This window comes from Oculina patagonica, chromosome 3 (assembly GCF_052425735.1).
Source record: "Oculina patagonica isolate OP01 chromosome 3, crgOcupat, whole genome shotgun sequence".
NCBI lineage: Eukaryota > Metazoa > Cnidaria > Anthozoa > Scleractinia > Oculinidae > Oculina > Oculina patagonica.
The window spans coordinates 10,338,818-10,359,821 of record NC_135760.1 but is presented as its reverse complement, the minus strand read 5'-3'; the positions used below and the strand labels follow the sequence as shown (position 1 = coordinate 10,359,821).

General features: G+C 37.2%; 1 protein-coding gene across 13 annotated transcripts in view; it reads right to left on the bottom strand.

The window, feature by feature from the left end:
• The window catches only part of LOC144646530 (ankyrin repeat domain-containing protein 13B-like), a 207,926-nt gene extending 195,208 nt beyond the window's left edge, over window positions 1-12,718 (bottom strand). For 3 of the 13 annotated variants that reach the window (XR_013569433.1, XR_013569434.1, XM_078506154.1), the window contains exons 1-4: window positions 12,341-12,715; window positions 12,077-12,212; window positions 10,927-11,051; window positions 10,338-10,383 (exon numbers count right to left, since the gene is read on the bottom strand). Coding sequence is in view for 6 of the 13 variants with exons in the window: in XM_078506154.1 (XP_078362280.1) it covers window positions 10,338-10,383; window positions 10,927-11,051; window positions 12,077-12,212; window positions 12,341-12,637 (604 nt within the window). In the remaining 7 variants the exon portion in view is untranslated. Of the gene's footprint in view, window positions 1-4,424; window positions 4,584-5,085; window positions 5,253-6,398; window positions 6,469-6,999; window positions 7,092-7,566; window positions 7,619-10,337; window positions 10,384-10,926; window positions 11,052-12,076; window positions 12,213-12,340 lie in introns of those variants that run through there. The other 10 variants (XR_013569428.1, XR_013569432.1, XM_078506159.1 and 7 more) reach the window with 9 other exon arrangements.
• Window positions 12,719-21,004: the final 8,286 nt, after the last annotated feature.

Genomic DNA, 21,004 nt, shown 5'->3' with positions numbered 1-21,004 from the left:
AAAATGGCGCCAAAATTGGACCATTGCAGATCAAGGCAAGCTTCGGGTAAAAAATTTTCAGGAATGAGTTTTTTCCAGCTTTAGTTCACTGCTGGGTTTTTTTTTTAGGTGTGCGAGTTCAGCAGAAGTTTTTTAAGCAGAAAAATAGAATATTTTTTTTGCTTGTAGCTTTTGTTGTCTTGGGAGCTGGAATTTTAATGTAGGCAATCACTCTTCCGTTGGTTTCAAAGGTCCACCACTTGCTCCAAGGTTAAGCAGCGATTGTAGATTTACTTAAATAAGTCATTGTGTTAATAATTTGAACTGTATTAATACACAACTGTAGAAGGCACCAGAGAGTTGTCAAAAATTCTGTACCTAAGTTTTTATGACATCCTTCTAACTTTTAAATTTTTTTTACATCAAAATTGTTTTTAAGTAACAGAACTGTAGATATTCACAACAAGACTGGACTCTCAGAGTTTGCTAATCGAGCTTATTTGCTCCAAGTTTCAGCAGAAATTGTAGACCTGTGTACTTAAATTAGTCACTGTGATTATAATTTGAACTGTATATACACAAATATGTAGAAGACAACAGAGTTGTTGAAATTTTGTTCCTTATAAGTTTTTTGACACCATTCTACTTTTTAAAGATTTTTCAATCAGTTTCAAAATTGATTTTAAAGTATTCACAACTGTAGATAATTTTATTTACAACTTTAGATTAACAAGATCAACTTTCAGATCTTGAATGCATCTTAAGTGATGGACTTTAACTGATCTTAGCAACTTGTTAACTATGTAAATACAGAATTTTTGCTGTCCAGTTTAGAATAAATATTTTGTGAGGAAGTTTTGTGTTTGGATTTTTGGATTTGGACAAACTGCTTGGCTATGAAACCGGCACAAGATGAGTTTTGCGACATACAATTTTTAAAAAAATACTGTATTTAGAGAGGAAGCCACATGAGCTCTAGCTGGTTTTCATACGGGAGGTCAAATTGGCAATTGGAAATGTTAGTTTTTAAGGAGGGAGGAAGCCGGAGAAAAACCCTCGGAGCAAGGCGAGAACCAACATCAAACTCAACCCACATATGGCACCCGGCCCGATTAAAACCCAGACCACTTTAATAGGTGGGAGCTGAGCACTCTCATCACTACGCCAACCCTGCCCCCCATAAATTAAAATTCACCAACATTAATAACCTGCATAATAAAGGAAGTGTTGACCAGTAGATGACATAACAAGCTCAATCAGCCTTGTTGAGGACAAATAATATAAGATTTCTTTTGTTTTATGGGCCTCTGGTCCAAGCTATGGCTTTTAATGTCTTCGCTGCACACCTTACTGGCATTTTATACATTCCACTGATCAAAACATTTCCGAGACAATAATGTTATAGGCTTCATTCATGATGGTCGCCAAGAGTGACCAAAATCAAATTTCTCCTCACAATTTTAATACTTTATTATGAGAAAAGGTTACAAGAATCAGTAAAAAGATCACTCAAGGCAAATAGCTTTGATCTTTTGATAAATTCTCCCAACTGTTACTTTAAGAAAATGTATGGAGTTCAGTCAGGAGAATTTGTATGTGGATATTGAGACTTTTAAAATTGGTTAACTGTCCTGCAGCATATTGGCTTAGTAGGCAAAATCCTTAGTGGGGGTTTAAGGTAAAAAGAAAATCCATAAAAAGCGTAGGCGAAACTGAGGTTGATTGGTCACCAAAGCCTTGAGTCCTAACCGAAAAGCTTTTCAACTGTATCTAGTGATACACCATGGTTGTAACACAGTATTAAGTCGAAAGCTCAAATCAATGTTAACAAGTGTTGTCTTCTTTCATGTCATTTTTATTTCAACACTGCTTATTGAAGATCACTTTACAGACACTACAGGATTTTAGAACTGAAAAAAGAAAATGACAAGATAAAAGCTAAACACAAGTTTTTAAATCATTTATATAATAATTATTATTTCTATAAGTATCACTGCTTTTTACAAGGATATATGTTATTTATTTATGGTTATAATTATTTGGGATTTTGTATTAATATCATTTGACTGTATAATATGGTACATGGTCATGGATAAAATCACTAAACTTTTTAATTGTAAAAAAGGAATTACCATATAACAAAAAACTTGAGGCACAGTTAATCTAGCTTATAAACCTACATGACAGCATTTCTTTGAGTAAGTGTTGTCTACCTCAAATTATACGATGATGTACAAAACCGAGCCAGCATTTCTGGTCAGCTTGGTTGCTAAACAACATAAGATTTCTTCTGCTACATTGTACTAAAGCAAAGAATTTAAAATGTTCCTTCAACATTGCATCAAAGTATCTTCAGGTGTTTGCCATTAGTTAGAAATGACCAGACCAGAAATTTTGAATGTGAAATGGGTCTTATTCACAGGATTTTCCCACAAATCCACCAACAGCAGAGTATAATATTTATACAGTGACTGATTTACAAGATAAATTTGACTAATATACTGGTCTGGCCAGTCAATTACGACTAATAGTAACGGCCCTAATCAAACATGTCTTCTTTTTCTCTAGTTTCATTTTCCGGTAACTGTAACATACATGTAGCTACTACAAACAGGCCAGGCATGGGGTGGGGTGGGGTGGGAACTTGGAAATAGCTGACAACTTGTCAAAATTTTAACCATCAGCTGAGAAGTGGCATTTTTTTAAACTGATAGGCAAAATCTACAAAATGTACTGAGTTGTAAGAAATGGGCTGCAATTTTAACAGATAGCTCAAAAATTGCTAAAAATGTCACTGATTACTAGGCTCTCTTTAAATATCCAACAGGAAGGTCTCTGATGTCCAAAACCTCCTCTCCTTTGTTTGCAATAGCTCTTGACTTAGTTAGGGGCTTACTTGCTTCGAAAATAATTTCCATAATATTTAACGTAAAAATGATAATTTTTGTCTTCAGTTCTAAGAGCTTTATAATTATTTTAAATTATGATGTTTATTACCCTTTTCACTTCCACTGTAATTAATTGGCTCTAACTTTTAAATCTGTGGATGAAACACTGCTAAAAGACTATGAAAGTCATTGAGCAGTACTTTCATGTGGTAATATATATTATGATGTACAAGGAAGCTCTATGAAACCCTAGACTGTGACCATTCAAATGAAAGCTACCGAGCAGTTCCTTCATGTGGTAATGTTTATTATGCTGTTAAAACTAACTTTTAAGTCTGTGGATGAAACCCTGGTGTGTGATCAATCAAATAAAAGCTGTTGAGTAGTACTTTCATGTGGTGCTATATTACACCCATTTTAGGTGATATGCTTCTGATATGGGTTAGTCTTGGAAGTGAAAGGGATAATGTTAGATTTAGTTTTGTTCATAAAATGTCTACAGATCTTCTAATAAAAACATATTTACTAGTTTGAGATTCTAATCTACTGAAAACGTTGTCACCAGTTGTCTAGCAGCTTTTGCGATGTCATAAGCACATTGTATGACCTGTTGAGTGAGGAACGCCATATCTACAGTGTTTCCCGGCAACACAGCACTCTTACACTCCACTTGCAATCTGGCGGCACTACTCTTCATCAGTTGAAGTGAGACGCGCATGCTGTCCACATCTGGTTCCTGTAAGATTCAACCATACATGGAATAAGTGAGCCCATGGTTTTTGGAAGGGGATTTGCTAAGCAAAGAAATGGAAGGGATGTCGCTAAGCAATAAAATAGGAAGGATGTCGCTAAGTAACAAAATAGAAGGGATGTCCCTAAGCAACATAATGTGGCCTAACAGTGGCTGACATGAAATATCTTTAAATTAAACTTACCTCAGGAAATAAGCTAGCCATATCATTTACAGCAGTGAAAATATTACTTGAACAGGGAATAAAACTGAAATAAAAACACAAGTTGGTGAAAGACATTCATGATGGTCAAAATAATGTGGCATCTTTAATGAAAGTAGGCTTAAATTACCAACTGTGGGTTGTTCCATAGCAAATGTGAAAAGCTGATACTGTACATTTGACTCAGTGAAGTTTGTTTAACCAGGATTTAACTTAAGTTAATAACCCCAGCAATGACTTATTTTTAAGTTTCCCAAGCCTTTTTTATGAACAATTCAAGTCACAGAACAATAACAATAATTACTTCTTGACCATTTAAGGAGAAATGCTTTGTTTAAAGCCCACTACTCAATTAAATCCAATACAGTGGAACCTCGATTTAACGAACCTTTTGTACAACAAAGTCCTCGAAATAACGAACAATATTTTTTGTCCCAGTAACAGCAAAATATATGGAAAGAACCTTGATATAACAAAACCTCGATATAGCGAACTCATTTTGTCAGTCCCTTGGCCCTCCGTTATATCAAGGTTCCACTGTAATAGAAAATATTGAGTTCAGATGTTTACCAGCTGTGCCTTCCCGCCTGTGCTGACAGCAGCAGTTCTTGAATTTTCTTGGTGATCTGTTCCGTGCACCGTACCACATCTTCCTGTGATGGCTGCAGTCTAATATCTTTTGTGGCTTCATGAACTAAATCATCTACTGCGTGGATCAGCTTCTCAGCCTCCCGCTCCAACTGTTCATCAAAAGGGCTGTCCGCTAGCAAAGAGAAAAGAAATTGACTTCAACTATAAATTTCGCAGTAAAATGACTTTGAATGGTGAACTTTAGAAATTTAAATTCAAAATATGATTTCTGTTAAGTAGCCATTTGAGGGCTTGTCCTTTTAATCAAATCCATTTTTCACTACAAGACAAAAAAATTGCCAAGGTTTTATTTAATAATTTTTTGATTGTATAATCTGTTTGCTGGTTATTTCATTCCAAGTGACAAGATATTTAAGATTCTAAGCCACACTTCAAGCTTGAGAGAACTTTTTTCTGACTTAATCCTTTGCCAACACAGACATGTAACCTTGAAAAAAGTTGAACTTGGGACCAGAAAAAAAAAGAAAGGAAAAAAACCCCATAGGCTCGATAGCACTGTGACAAGAAAACAAAAATAAACAATACTCACAAGAACTCATTCTTTTGTGTTCCCTCCTCTCTTTGACATTAAGATATCTATGTTCTTCGTCCGGTTCATCTGGTGAGTCAGTCACATTATCATAAGGATTGACTATTTTAGTTTTACTCGCATCCCCGGTGTGGTGGACTGCCCCAGAGTGGTGGGCTGAGTAGGGCGATTTAGGAGAGAGCCTGGGGCAGCACATGGTTCTTTTTTTCCGACATCTACAAGATCATCTTCATCATTTGCATCTTGGAATGCCTGAGTTAACAAAATCAAAATTATGTGACTTGTAAAGAAACTCTAAAGGAGTGTCATTTCACCCACACACACACAACAGAGTAAAAAGACTTTAAGACTTATTTTAAGAATTCCCCGTATAAGTTACTATGTATCTACCAAGTCTCTTTCCCTTTGGCTATTATTTTTACAGATAATTATAGATGTATGTTCTACTCACCATCTAATGTGATATTTGGAAGATACAAATGCTAATAAACAGCTTATTATAAATGAGCGGCCAAATGCTTAAGAGGGGACTGGCACTAGTAGTTTAAACGGCGTTTTTCTCAAAATCTACCCTGCCTCAAAATTTCAGAAATAAGGAATTGGCTTTGATTTATCATTCATGCAAAATAATGCAAAAATCTGTAAGACAGATTTTTTGCAAAATAGGAAAATGTGATATTTTGCCGATTTTTACAATAGCTCAAAATCTGTCTTACAGATTTTTTCAAACGTTTGGCTGTGGACGCGGTTCACCCCTTAAATTTAATTGTGAAAGTTTCATAATAGGTTGTGCGGTAGGTTTTCGAGAAAATCTGGATCAAAATCTGGCTTCTACGACCTCCGAAGCGATTCAAATTGCGCGTGGGAGCGCGCGCTAATATTACGCCATGCGTCGAGAGCGATAATGAAAGACAGAATTAGAACTTCTCTGTTGGTTGTTTATCCACCTTTTTTGTCGTATTGTTTTCCGTCCCAGGTTTCAAGATCTATCTGAAAGTATTTTGAAGTTTTCTTTTGTATACAAATTTGGTAAAGCGCGGTAAGACAGATGGAAGTCTTTTTCGTTTCTTTTTAGAGTTGCTACATGTAGTGCCATTTTAGCCTGCGCGAGCAATAATGACGTCAAGCAGAAAATTGAAGCGTGCGCCTTTGAGCCATAAAAAACTGTATTCAGCCACCTTAAAATGTCCTACAAGAAGAGTTTTCATACCCATTCACTACTCAGTGCGGAGAAAGTCTCCTTTCTCTGCAACTCTTTAGAGTACACTACGTAGTATGTGTTACATATTATATAGTACTTATTACCATAATCCTTAAACAAAGATAACTACAAATGAAACTAGTTCAAAATCATTTTGACCTGAAATTCATTTTAAACTGCAACATAATATAATGTACCTGATTCGCAGGGTCTCCCTGAAGTACCTCTTTTTATCATGGTCAATCTCTAAAAATTCCCCACCATCAGCTTAAAACAAATTAAACCATAATCAACAATCAATGTTGTCTGATGTCATGTGTACAGCAGATTACAATCAAACAAGGTTGCAGTCTAAAGGCCGGCTAAGACTAAAGTGAACATCATCATAGCTTCCACAAGTTAAACAAAAAAATTACCACTTCTCCCAAACTGACAAGAGAAAAGAGTGTCAAGCCATTACTTTTTAATAATACGGCTCAGTTCAGTGTCAGGATGCCCCATAAAAGTGTGAAATTTGAAAATCTTAAAATTGCACTTGTTGCCCTCAGAAAAGTTATCAAACTTGTGGTTCTGTGTCCTCTCTGATCATAAGACAAATCTCTGATCAGAAGATCAATAAGTGTAGTGTGACAGTTCCTGGTAGCTGTTGCCATTCAAAGGGTTGCCATAGATATACTTCTGGACATGCACCATGTTTAAAGCTTGCACAGCTTCGTCAACATCTCCCTCAAACTCTTTTTTAAGTGATAAAATTATTCTTCAATAAATTCTTATTTTACAGCCTTTTCTTATAATTACCTCCACCTTTAAAAACATAACTCCTGTTTCCTCTTTGCCAGTCATTCTGGTCAAACCCGATTAGTGTGGTGTCTGCTCGTACATTTGCACCAGCCTGCAATTGACAAAAGCTATGGTTAATAATTTGATTTAAATAATTTGACGGGGCTGATATAAAAAACTGCAATGAGCCATCTAGCTAGTAGGATCAAATAGGTCTTTACTAATGGTTAGTAATTTCATGTGAGAAAAACCAGCACAAGTCCTTCTAGCATGGACCTACTTTCCCCTAGAACAGACTATTCACAGTCCCATAATTTCCATGAAGCTGAAAAGATTGATCGTCAAGTTTGACAGGCCACCATCTTGGTTCCTGAGTGCAAGCGAAAACTGGAGAGTCCTGCTCCTACCCACAGGCATTTTGAATTCTCCCCACCAGTTTTTGCTCGCATTTAGGAATCAAGATGTTGGCCCGTCAAACTCAAAACAGTGGACTGTGAATTGTCTAGCTCTAACAATCGATCTCTTCGACTTCACAGAAAAACAGTGGACTGTAGAACAGAGACATGTCAAAGTAGTTACTTACCACATTTGTATATTTTGTAGGTATCACTTGGACACATTCTTGACATAAATGGTACTGCCAAAAGAGTAGATTATTAAAATTAATAATAAGAGAAAGATTAAACATACTAACTAGACCTGGAACATTGCATTGCTTGAGAAAGCTATTAAACCATTGGCGCCTGGATTAATGAAAAAAGCATATTTTTGGACAGTTTGACATTTTCCAGTCAGTTATGAACTAAATCTGCTCCAAACTGCTCAAAACAGTATTGCAACATGAAAACATCCTGTTTTTCAGCTAGCATATTATTTTACAACATTTTTGTTAGGGAATATTCACAAATCAAAATTTTATGGTAGTTTTGGAGGAGAAAGTGCCCTACCACTTTGTCATTTGTTATTTCAATTTTTTCCCTTTTCCTTTTTCTGCTTTTCTTATATTTTTTTTTTACTGCAGTTGTTGGCCTTCCACTGGGCTTGCTTTCAGTTCCAGAATTCCCGAGAAAGCAACCTCCCAACAGGAAATTCTTGCCATGGAGTAGCTACAATCTGTAAGGTTGGCTGATGTAAATTGTTCCCCAAGTCTTTTATCCAGATTTTTTTATTAAGGTCACGCAGGACCCTTGAGATCATTATGTATGTATTTATTTAAAGAGTATGCACGAACTGCGACGACTGAAGCCGACAACAATTGAAATATTCATGACAATGTTTTTCTTAAAGTTCTTTGTACAAGTAATTACACGGTATTGTTCTCAGCTTTGCGTACCGTGCGCTGAAACAAAGCAAATTATCATAATTAGATTCACAGCTGCAAATATAGCACACGTCGGTTGTAAACATTGACTCGGAAGGTCTTCGGAAGCGGAAAATCCAGCAATTTTGTGTCCAAGTTTTCTTCGCCGATATAGAATTTCAGGAGTTGATTCGCGAGGAACTTGAACTTGGTGCACTCTATTGTGTTATGACAAGAGCGAATTTTAAAATTTCGTTCTCAAAATGAAGATAGCACGTTTCAAAGTTTAGATTTCACATTTTTACTCTCTTAGAAGCAGATAACTTCTAGCAGTTTTTCGTTCTTGTCATAACACAGAAGAGGGTATGATTCATCACTAGGTTATATAATTATTTATTTCGGTGCGCTGTTGTAGCCGAAAACTTGGACACAAAATCACATTATCTGCAGTTAAACTTTTAAGAGCCTGTAACATTACAGTAAACGGTCATCTCTCAGTAAAAAGACAATCATGATGTTATTCCATCATTCCTTAATATCCTTGATAAATTTTAGAGGAATCGATGTTCAAAATGTAGCGAATTAAAGCTTCACAAGATAGCATCCCGTCAAGAAATTTGGCTAATGAATTTATTAATGAGCAAGGGTCCTGCGCGACCTTAAGCATTTTCAAGTGTTTCAAGCTCAAAAACCAATCACTTTGATCTGGGTATCATTGGAAAGATCTTTTTCTCCTGCAGAGATTGAGTATAAGTGATTCTTTTGTGGACAAAGATGATGATGTCACAAGTGGAACAAAGGGTAAGTTTTGTCGCGGCCGGTTTTGGCTGGCACAATGGGTTAACAGACAGAAAAAAGCTACAAGTATTCAGAAAAATTTCTGGGTTCACCAAGGAAGAGACTTTTCACCTAAGACCTTCCACAAACCAGGTCAACACAAAGTGCAAGCAGGGTTCAAAATAAAATTTCGTTTTTAGCCTGAATTTGTCGGCTTTTTTTGTCAAGGCTCATTTTTTCCCGGCTGTTAGAGAGCTATGCATTTTCAAGGGACACAATCCATCTGCATACATGACGTACCCAGACGCATTCTGGGGCGATTTCAAACCCAGTCGGCCATTTGTAAGTTTTCCGAAGTGATACAATATTTTACGGCAAAAGCAAAAGAATGGATTGGAGCAATGTGACTTCTTTTCTTATTTTGAATGTTTGAGAAGCAAATAAGATCTTCAATATAATTTTATGGAGGGACACAATACCTGAGAAGGTGGGGCGGCCCGTTATTCATCTTTACACAGAAATAAAGTCGCCACATTGGCAACTAAACCGTAAAACCAGAAGTTTTCGTCGACAAAGATGAAATTTTGGTCGCATTAGCGACCAGTGAGTCGCCCTTTCTAGCCCTGTAGCTGCTTTATTTTCTGATATGGAATGTTTACTTCAACATTACCGCAACTTTTATTTCAGTTGGCCGATCAAGGCATGATATTTTCTATTTCTTCGGTGAAAAGTAGCCAGCAAGTGTCGTCAGAGTGCCGGCTACCGCCGACAGCCGGCTGCTATTTTGAACCCTGTGCAAGGCAGCAAGGCATGTGATACATTCCAGTTAGCCTACATTATAGCACTTCACTTGGCTTAAATGGTACTCTGGTTGGCCTACAGTTAGCTTGTAGCTTGTGGTTAGCCTTTTTATTTGCCTTGTGCATTTGTAAGACTCCACACACCACTTGGGCACTCTCTTGCACTAAGCTAGCTACACCTACTGGAAACTTGTGAGAGCTAGGCTATTAACTGAGCTTAAATGTGACAAATGAATACCACTAACATTGTAATAAACAGTAATAATGTGAGTGTTATGCTCGGTATAAAATATGCATAGAAATACCTAAATGCTGTATGAGAAAGATGCTTTATCGGCGACGAAACAAGGTACTAGTACATGGTTCTGTTGCATCTAAAAAATAAACGAACCTTTAGTTATAATAATCATAAAAAATAATCTTATACATTAACATGTTCATATATTTTTAATAAATTATATAATTATAATACTCTTTACCCCAACTGGTGAACTCCCATTTCATTTCAACATAAGAATCAGCAGTCTCTAAAGAAAAGAAAGAAACAAATCAATTCCAGTGGGTAACAATAAATGCTAATCTGGAAGAATAACAGAGAATTTTGAATTGTGTACATACCAGCATGTTTATCCCACACACACCAGACAAGACCAATGAAATGTACTTAAAGTATTGATACATGAAACTTAGGGCACTTTCCATTTGTCAGAACTGGCTGGCCAGACGGGTATATTTGAAAACACAATTAGGCATTGTTAGTCAGATTTGTCCTGTGAAATCATTCGATGCATACACTATGTATTTTACATCGTTATGGTGGATTTGTGGGAAAATCTTGTTAAACAAGTCTTTTGGAGTACAAATATCATGAGATATTTTTTTCTCAACTCCCACCTTCTTTGTACTCACCAGAGAACTGTGAGACTTAGAGAATGCTAGGCAACGTAACAAAGTGCCGAGGATCTTGTGATCAACCCGTATACTACATCGCATCCCAATAACATACATTTATTCTTATTGCTATGAAATAAACGATAATACCGTAATAAGAACTAAAAAGAAACTTACAGCACTGAGTTCATCTAGTAGTTCAGGAATCCCAGCAAGCCTCTGACTTCCTCTTTGAAAGTCACGGTGTTGAAGTACAAGTGACAATATTTCTGGGTTCCCTGTGCTAATGGCTTCATGTGATACTCGTAAACGAAAAAGAAAAAATATTACATGGTCAAATAAACTTGTTTCTTCGTAGTTTTTTACTTATAAAAAACACAAATGAATAGTCGTTAAACTTCTATTATTAGGTACCCTCAGGAAAATGGCAACTGGCCACTTTCAGTGTAATAGAGGTTGACCACTTACCAAAAAATAGAGCTGTGCTGCGTGAACATTTAAAAGAAGTCAATTACAATCTACCGTAGGCAAAAAGATGGCGACTGGTACATTTACCCATAATTCTTAGCATACAAAAAAAAACAATTAAGCTCATAAAAACACACATATAAGTCCCAACAGCTTCAAAACTAATATATGCAATGTTGTTCAGGGACAAATTTTATTAAAAAATGTGGCTTTCTATGTTTTGTTAGGTTCACTAGGTACATTATTACAGCGGCCATCTCATTTTCTTACAGAGGATAAGAATCAGCCATTTGGAAAGTCTAAAAGGTGACCAAGTCTTTTTTGGTTAATAGAGGTGTCTGCTCAAATTATAGAGGTCTAATTTACAGCAAGTATCGGAAGTGATTTCCAGGAAACCTTTCTGAGACCCCAAGCCTCCTTCCTGGATAATTTTATGTTCTTGCTTCACTTGTCAATGAATAGTTTATCACTGTTTCACACAAGCCAGTTATTTTCAAAATTAAAATGATCAGTGAACAGGCCTGCAGTAAAAAAGAGACAGTTACAGGCAACTCATTTCATTTTCAAAAGTTAGTTTTGCATTAAAACATGTATGTAAATTAAATTATGATTAAGACTGTCCTGTTAACATGGCCAATGTGCAGGTGAATGAAAAAGCTGGTTATTCTTGTCTGAGTTTCTATAAACTCAAAAGTAATAGAACGAGTTTACGAGTTTTTATTTTGAATGAAAAACGTACTCAATTTTGATAATTATTACTTGGATGTTGAATGAAAAATTCTGCATAAGGGACTTGGACTAAGCCGTTACAAGAAATTTCAAAATGCTCGTGCACTGTTCATATTTTAATTTTACACACCATTCCATCCATCCCGGTTTATGGCGTTTGCGTCACAGCCTCCGCGAAGAAGACACTTCACACAATTCAAATAACCCAGAGAAACCGCCAGTTGAAGTGGCGTCCGCCCGCGAGGATCCAAAAGCTCTTTATCATGCTGCATATAACCACAATCAGACAGAAAACTTTTGATTACGTTGCATAAAACATGCATGCCTGCCCAAACAGCTTGGCTTGCGGTTAAAACCAAATCATTTCTTCGACAAAATAGGATGGAATACCCACCTTGTTCAGTGCAAGTTCTTCTTCAAGTGAGGAAGAGTCTTTATGCCAGACGTGCCAGTGAAGTGGGTATTCTGAGAGGATGTTATCTCTTGAAATTGTGGGAGGAGATGCGGCCAAAATATCCTTTCCTCCACTGGCCGCCATTTTCGGGCTGTTGTCATTTTTTGCACATCCGCTGACCGCAATATTTCTCTTTTTCATCGTCGCGCAGAATCTCCTTTGCTTTCTCTTTTTTTTGGTGGTGGGGGGTGGGGGGGGGGGGGAGAAAGATCTTGGTAGCCCTTGTTTTGCTCGCATGATCGAAGGTTGATAAAAGGAGGAGGGGACGGTCTAAAGCTGCAAGAATACATTTTAGACGGGGATTGGGTGTACATGTGTCTCAAGGCTAGTTTCACAAAAACAGTTTGGATGCAGGGGACCACGCAACGAAGAAAAAACTGCTTGGCTTCTCTGCTGCCGGATCTCTTGTTCAAGAAATGCTCGTACCAGACGTCACTCTAAGTGCTTATAAAACCAAATTGATTGCAATGCTGGTACAACGGCAGGAGGGCAAGATTTATTGGCCAATATTTCAACTAGTTGAAATATTGGCCAATACATCTTGCCCTCCTGCCGTTGTACCAGCCTTGCTAGTTTCACATTCAGTCACATCAGTATACGCGTACGTATAAAGCTTGCCCCGCCTGTTTAATTAAATGCTTATATGCCATTCTGGAGCATCCCATTAGTCCACAGTATAAAATGTGTCTTTTGTTAAAAAATACTTTCTTTTTTTATATAGCCAGGCTAGACTAGTTTCTCTCTCCCTTGTTTTAGAGCTAGTTTGGAGGCTAGTTGTAGCTGCACCCATGATGGGATCCGGAAAGCACCCTGTGTTCTTCTTTTCAGGGTGGTAAAGGGAGGAGGGAGTCCCAATCACGAGTCACTTTTTAATGATGATCAGTTTAGACGACTCTTTAGTGATTCTCTGGAATTTTGTCTCCGATTTATTTTCTTCATAACAGAGAATGACTGTAAAGATTATTGGACAGACGGAAATAGGATATAACAAAAGATGTGATCTGCATGTCGCATGCATAATTAATCGTGTTATATTTTTCAACTACCGCCTAGCCGGAGCGAGGCGTGGAAACGAGAATTAGGTGTTAGTAAAAATTTAAATAAGGACGCTATCAGTTACAACGGTCGCTATTACGAGTAACGGACGCTATCAGTAGCAACGGACGCTTATCACTAGAAGCTACTAGAAGTTCCAACTAAAGGGATTTTATAGAACCAGAAAACACAAATTGTAAGTACGTTTGTTTCGAATTCACGTTTATAAGAAAGCTTGTACAAACAGTGACTTGTGTATTTCGAATATTGTAATTGCAGTTGACTATGACTTCGATTCACAACTATGGATCAAGTGTAGTGCAAATAAATTCAGAGTTCTTTAAATCCCTGGTGTATCTTCAATAAAAGTACCGCTACAGACGAGAGCGCGAAACAAGATGAATAAAACCAGATTGATTGCAAGGCTGGTACAATTAATATTATACAACGGCAGGAGGGCAAGATTTATTGGCCAATATTTCAACTAGTTGAAATATTGGCCAATACATCTTGCCCTCCTGCCGTTGTACCAGCCTTGCTAGTTTCACATTCAGTCACATCAGTATACGCGTACGCATAAAGCTTGCCCCGCCTGTTTAATTAAATGCTTATATGCCATTCTGGAGCATCCCATAAGTCCACAGTATAAAATGTGTCTTTTGTTAAAAAATACTTTCTTTTTTGATATAGCCAGGCTAGACTAGTTTCTCTCTCCCTTGTTTTAGAGCTAGTTTGGAGGCTAGTTGTAGCTGCACCCATGATGGGATCCGGAAAGCACCCTGTGTTCTTCTTTTCAGGGTGGTAAAGGGAGGAGGGAGTCCCAATCACGAGTCACTTTTTAATGATGATCAGTTTAGACGACTCTTTAGTGATTCTCTGGAATTTTGTCCCCGATTTATTTTCTTCATAACAGAGAATGACTGTAAAGATTATTAGACAGACGAAAATAGGATATAACAAAAGATGAATAAAACCAGATTGACTGCAAGGCTGGTACAACGGCAGGAGGGAAAGATTTATTGGCCAATATTTCAACTAGCAGAGCTAGTCTTCTTCAGGGCCAGAACTATAATCTAAGGAAAATAGCGGCTCTAAAAGTTGAATTTGGATAAAACAGTGTTGGTAAATGTTTTACTAATAAAAGCTATATAAAGATACAATAAATCAGATCACAGCGACAAACCGATGAGTGGTGCCGGATCTCTTGAAGACCTGACCTGGGTCAGTAACTTAGCTAAAACGGAAAATATAGACGGGAAACTGATCCTGACGGCTAAAACGGTCAAAAATAAACAAAGTGCATAAAAAACTAAAATATATTTAAAAACTTTGCTCTATATTTCGGTTTGCAATACAAACCTTCCTCTGGGCGAAAAAAAATGCCAGCCCAGCCCCTGAGGAAGGTTTGTTTTGCAAACCGAAATATAGAGCAAAACTGTTCAATATAATTATTTTAGTTTTTAATCCACTTTGTTTGTTTGTTTTTTTGTTTTTTTTTGTTTTTTGTGGCCGCTTTAACCATCGGGATCAGTTTGTCGTCCATATTTTACGTTATATAAAGATATACGGTGATAAGATATATAAAAGATTAAGATGGAGCAAAAGACTTGTAAGCTGTTTAACAGAAATTTCGTGACAGAGCGCAGGATTAGCTTTTCCTTTTAACTTAACCCTGAAAGCTAATGCTATAATAACATACGAGTGATTATTCATCTTATTTAAACCATCTGCGTAGGAGGCCAACTCCTGAATTCATGCCAATTTCAATTCTTGACAAAAATACAGTAGAATTCCAATTTCTCGAACCCTCAGTTTTTTTCGAAACTCTCGATTTCTCGACCAATTTTCGTTTCCCTTGGATAGTACTTCTCTGTTATTTTACCCTCGATTTCTCAAAGGTATTTTCGTTTCCCTTGGATGGAGGTTTAAGAAATATGCCCTTATGGCCTTGGGGAGGAGAAATGACAGAATCTTTGTGTGAGGCCTTATAATTGCCCATGAGACACACCACAAACAAATATTGATTTACTATCAAGAATGTGCCCTTATGGCCTAGGAGAAGAGAAGTGACAGATTCTTTACGCGAGGCTTCTAATATTACGGGAAATCACAGATTATGAAAAATTCGCCCAGAGACGCCTTCTACAAACTTCAGTGTCTGATCCAAACTGAATCTTTGACTTTGAACTCGCGCGTTATTCTTTGGACTTCCGTGAATGCAGGTTGGTTTTATATTCCTTTCTTTTTACATTAGGGTTTAAGCTGGATATGTGCGGTTATATAAATAATCTAAGCTAATCAATGGCACAGTAATTGTTCGCCGCATAAATTGGCCTAACTGCAAAGCCAGTCGTACAGTGTCTTTCAAGTAAGGTTTGCTCTTCTATTCTCTTTTAGCGATATCACGTTCGCTTGGAATTTTCTTAACTGGACTCTTTTGCTCTTAGAAGTTTTTTTATATTCTTTGTAAGAGTCATGATAAATTTTCAGTAGCTCATCGCGTGTGATCTAGCGAGGGTCTAGCGACTTCCATATTCGACAAGGAAGAGACGGGACTGCGTTGGCAAAGATGTAGACGAGTTAGTTTCGCAAGAACTGAACAACGTTTATTTCGAAAATGAACAATTCGGTATAAAAATCATTCTTTTCCTTGCAGCAACATTTCATCATTGCAAAATCTCTGTCTGGTATAATTATTAATACGAGTTTGGCGTGATAGGCAAAAAAAAAAATAAAATCAATGCCGATGTCGCAACAAGAAAATACGTCTAGATATGCCTGATGTATCAACATGACATTCTTATTTTTTTCTCCACACACACAAGTTTCTCTTTTATTTTGAACTTGCTAGTGTCTGCTGTTCTTTGGCTTTTGTGAATGCAGTTTTGTTTTCTTTTTATAACATGTTTAGGGTGAGCCTGGATATGTCTGGTAGATTTGCGATAATTTTATAATCAAGCCAGTGATTCGGTTAGGATCATTATATCGACATATTTCCTCGCTCACCCGCGCGCGTTATTCGCTCTCCCATAACTACCGAGAGCCTGGAACAGGCTAAGTGATTGTTTGCCGCATAAACTGGCATTACCACTACGTCTTTACTGATGTCCTGGCTCTTCTTTATTAAGCCAGAATTGTCTTCTAAAGAAATTACATTCGCTAAGCATGTTTGCGCCATCGTGTTAATATCGACACAACTCCTCTAGGAATGTATCATTTTAAAAAAGTCTTTACATTATGGCTGAACGCTTTAGAATTGCTTACAGAAACTGATTTTCAAATTAGATTCTTTTACTCTAGTTTATTTATAACAGTCATGCAAATCTAACGACTTCCATATTCGAAATCATAAGCCGAGACCGCGCTAGAAAAGAACTGTAAAAGAGCATAGACGAACCTTGTCATCAGTGTTTGTATATTCAGTTTCTACTTATCATTGACCGTCATATTTGTTACTCATCCAAATTAATTCAGTGAAATCAACATCTTTTTCCAGAAAGGAAACCATCGCATAAAGATCGTTCCTTTTTCCAGCTAGTGGCATGAGTTCAAAATGGCAGAAACTACTCTCCCTGATTTCGATATGTAAGCCGACTGTTATGGGCGAAAACATTGCAAAACAGCCAAAACTACATACTTTGGTTATTTGTGATCAATCTTGGCTTCTAAGTCATAAACAATCGATGAAGTGCTAGAAAATGTGGCTAAAAGTACTTGTGAAAGTTAAACTGTGAGGAAATGGTTCGTTTATTAAGTCGAAAAAATATGTTCGCAATGTGAGTGACATCTCAAGTTGTTTTATATCGCTGAACAAATCAACTCTGTTCACAGCAATTGAGAAGGTAAAAGGTCACAAAACGATCCTTGAAAATTATCCGAAAAGAGTTAAAAGATAAGCAAAGTAGTGGAGACGACGTGTAAAAGTTCGTAACGACGAACAGTGATATCTGTTGTCTTGAAATTAGCTAACAATAGAATACTGAGTTTGTGAAGCGTAGTCTACACAGTTGCGAATGCTGCTCATTTCTACTATGTTTCTATTTGAAGTAGTTCGGAAAACGGGAAGAATTATTTGATAAGGTCCCATGCGGACACTCGATCATTCTCTGAATTAATTTTACTCACTATTATACCTGCGCCTTGCCGAAGGGAGTGCTGTGGAGACGTAGTTTGTTTATCTATATCATTATTGGACAAAATGATGTTGAGGGCTAAATCTGCTCTCTGATGTATTATAAATGCCAATCGAAAGCATGTTCAAGCTTCAGTGGTTGCTATTTCGGCGAAAAATACTTCAAAACTGTATACTTCGATAATTGCTTGGACCTGAACAACTGATAAAGTATTTTTAATGTGGGTAATTTCAGTACGAGTACTTGGACGTGAAAATATGATTGCAATTTTATCGATCATATGACATCTTGTTCATAACCAACCCAAAGGATTTGTCTAAATCGGTTTATAGAACAAAAGGAGTTTGTGAGAGTTATCAACAGATCGGTAGATTTTGAAATCAAACAAAGAATAAACGTATGTAATGTACGCACATCCGGTGTGGCATGACTTGTCTTTTACATTTTCAACAACCACTGAACTCAGTAAAAACAGAAAAAAAAAAAACATTTTTGGAAGGATACTGATCCCCATCTTTTCCAAAGTATCGGAATTCGGTTTACTTTATGATGAGTTTTAGCTGATTAGATCCTGCGAACATTTCTGTCAAAATAATTTTTATTTGTATAAAAGGCACCTCTCAGCAAAAACACAAAAAAATTTACAATCCTTTGAAGGATCATTCCTACTTGTCGTATAGAATGTCCTCGCCATCAATCACTTTTCTAATGGTGATCAGTTCAGCTATATCAGGTTGTCGGGAACAATACTGTCTGCGTACGAAGCTAACTCAATACATGCCAATTTAAATTCTTGTCAAAAATGCTCTCCTTATATGGTCTAACTGGGGAGGAGCGATGACAGAATCGGGGTGTGGGGCGGCTGTTAGCCAAGGAACCAGGAGATTTCATTCCCCAAATGCAGCATCCATCCAGATACGCCGTCCACACAAACGTTAGTCTGTAAATCCAAAACTCTTTGTCGGATCTTTGATTTTGAATTTGCCCGCTTTTAGTTGGATTTCCGTGAATGCAGGTTGGTTTTCTTTTTCTTTTATCAAAACATTAGGGTTTAACCTGGATATGTGTGGTTAGAATCCAAGCTAATTTAGCTAGTGTCTTATTTTAGCTTCAGTGGCACAGTTATTGTCGCCGCATAAGTTGGCGTAACCGCAACGCCACTCTTACCGTTTCTTTCAAGGTTTGCTCTTTTATATCTAGCCAGCATTCTCTTCAAGCAATACCACATTCGCTTGAATGGCATGTTTCCGCCATCGTAAAAGAAACAAATCTTCCATGATTAAAGCGAAGGGAAAAAGCTTTACATTATGGCTGAACGGTTTGAAATGCTTCGAAAAACTGATTTTTCCACCGACCTCTATTGCTTTCAGAAGCTCTTATACATTCTCTATAAGAGTCATGCCAAATTATCGGTAAGCGCCGGAGAGTTCGGTATCATAGCGACTTCTTTATTTGACACTCATGAGATGAGATTGCGATGGACGAGAGCTAGACGAAACTCACAGACAATGCTCATCAGTGTTGGTATATTCAGTTCCTTCTAATTATTGACCGTCATGTTTTACTCATCCAATTCAACTATCGCATGATAAAGATCGCTCTTTTTCATTATTGCAGAGCTGACTTTCAGCCTTTACTATGTACAGTCGGTTGCAAAATACTGCTCATTTCTACCAAACTGTAGTAGAGGAGTATTGAAGGAATATTGCTGCTCCGTGTTTCAGATATAAACCATCTGTTATGGGCGGAAACTTTGCAAAACAGCCAAAACTACCTACTTTGGTTTGAATTTATAATTAAACTTCTAAGTCATAAACGATTGATAATGTACTAGAAAATGTGGCTAAAAGTACTTGTAAAACGTGCGGTCAAAACTGATGGTTCAAGTCGTGAAAAAATGTTTGCAATGTAAGTGACATCGCAAGATGTTTTTCGCTGAACAATTATTGTATCAACTGATGTTATTCTAAAATTTGAAAACGAACCTTTTAAACATTTTACCCGTTGAAGGCTGTAGTTCAAACAGCCGAAAGCTCGTATTCTTAAAGTTTTTTTAGCCAGAGATCGTTTTCAAATTTTATAACATGTTTTATCCTGGCTGCGGGCTGCGGCCCTTCAATATTTTCATGATGTTATTCTGTTCATGTACACAACAGTAAACAAATTATCAAACGACCACAAAACATTCTTGAGAATTAGCCAAAGAGATAAGCAAAACGAAACAACGTTGGTAAAGCGTACAGTTGCGAAACACGGCTTATGGGCTGCTAACTTGAAATAAGAAAACGGGAAGAATTATTTGATTATTTGATTATTACTTTACTCAAAAAGGAACCGGACTGCTAGGCAATTGGGACGTAGTTTGTTCATTTCTGTTCATTTCGTTTATATCATTATTGGGATGGTGTTGGTTGCGAAATCCGCTGTCTCTCTATCAGCGACTAAACGGATCTAATGTATACGTAGCTCAGTAATGTGGCGCGACTTGTCTTATTACAAAAATCTGTCAGTTACCGTTGCGAAATATTTTCTGACGGGGCCCACGTACAGTAATTCATTTCTGCTCTAAAAACTTGAAATGTAAGGCGGCAGTGATAAGAAAGACTAACTGATGAAGTCAAAACAAATGTTTTGTAAAAAAATAATTTTGTCTTGTTAATATGCAACTGTGGTTTGTAAAAAAAGAATCTATATATCGATTTAACTATTATGACATTGAGAGCAGTTAAAAGAACCCGCTTTATTTCAACAGGCACAATAGTTGACAATATCAATAATACCGGTAATAACAATAAATTCAGTCCTCTGACCAACTCGTGATCAACTGAATGTGGTCTTTGTGTAATATTTCAACTTTACTCATTCCAATCAATGTTATTTTTACAGATCCTACTGAGTGCAAATCCCGATCATACACAAAATGGATAAACTGAACGAGTTCTTGAAACCCAAAACCTTCAACAAGGTCAGCTATGTGGCAATGATTGCGTGGACCATAGTCGGAGTCATCTTGTGTAGCATCTTTGCAGACATTGAGAACAATGAGACAAGATTCGATTTCCGCTGTGCTGTGAAAAGTGAAAAGAAAGACGTCGTGCAAGGCAAGTGTTTCGATCAGTACCGGGAGCGATACAACCAATTTGGTGTTCCCGTCTATGCCTTTGTGATCGTCAACTTTTTTTTTATTGGAATTGTTTGCATTATTTATTCCCAAACCGTAACGTCGAGAGTTGATCGACTGCTGGACGCCAGAAAGACAGATGCCGAGGGACCGCGCCCACCGAAAACACACAGAGTGGCTGTAGCGTATAGTTGTCAACTTGCCGCCAGACTTGTTTTAGGAGTAACGTTTATTGTCTTACAAACTAAATTTCTTTATCCTTCGAGCTTCCCTTCCAATTTCGATTGTGATGACACGCCAGAAAGCAGTCGAGCG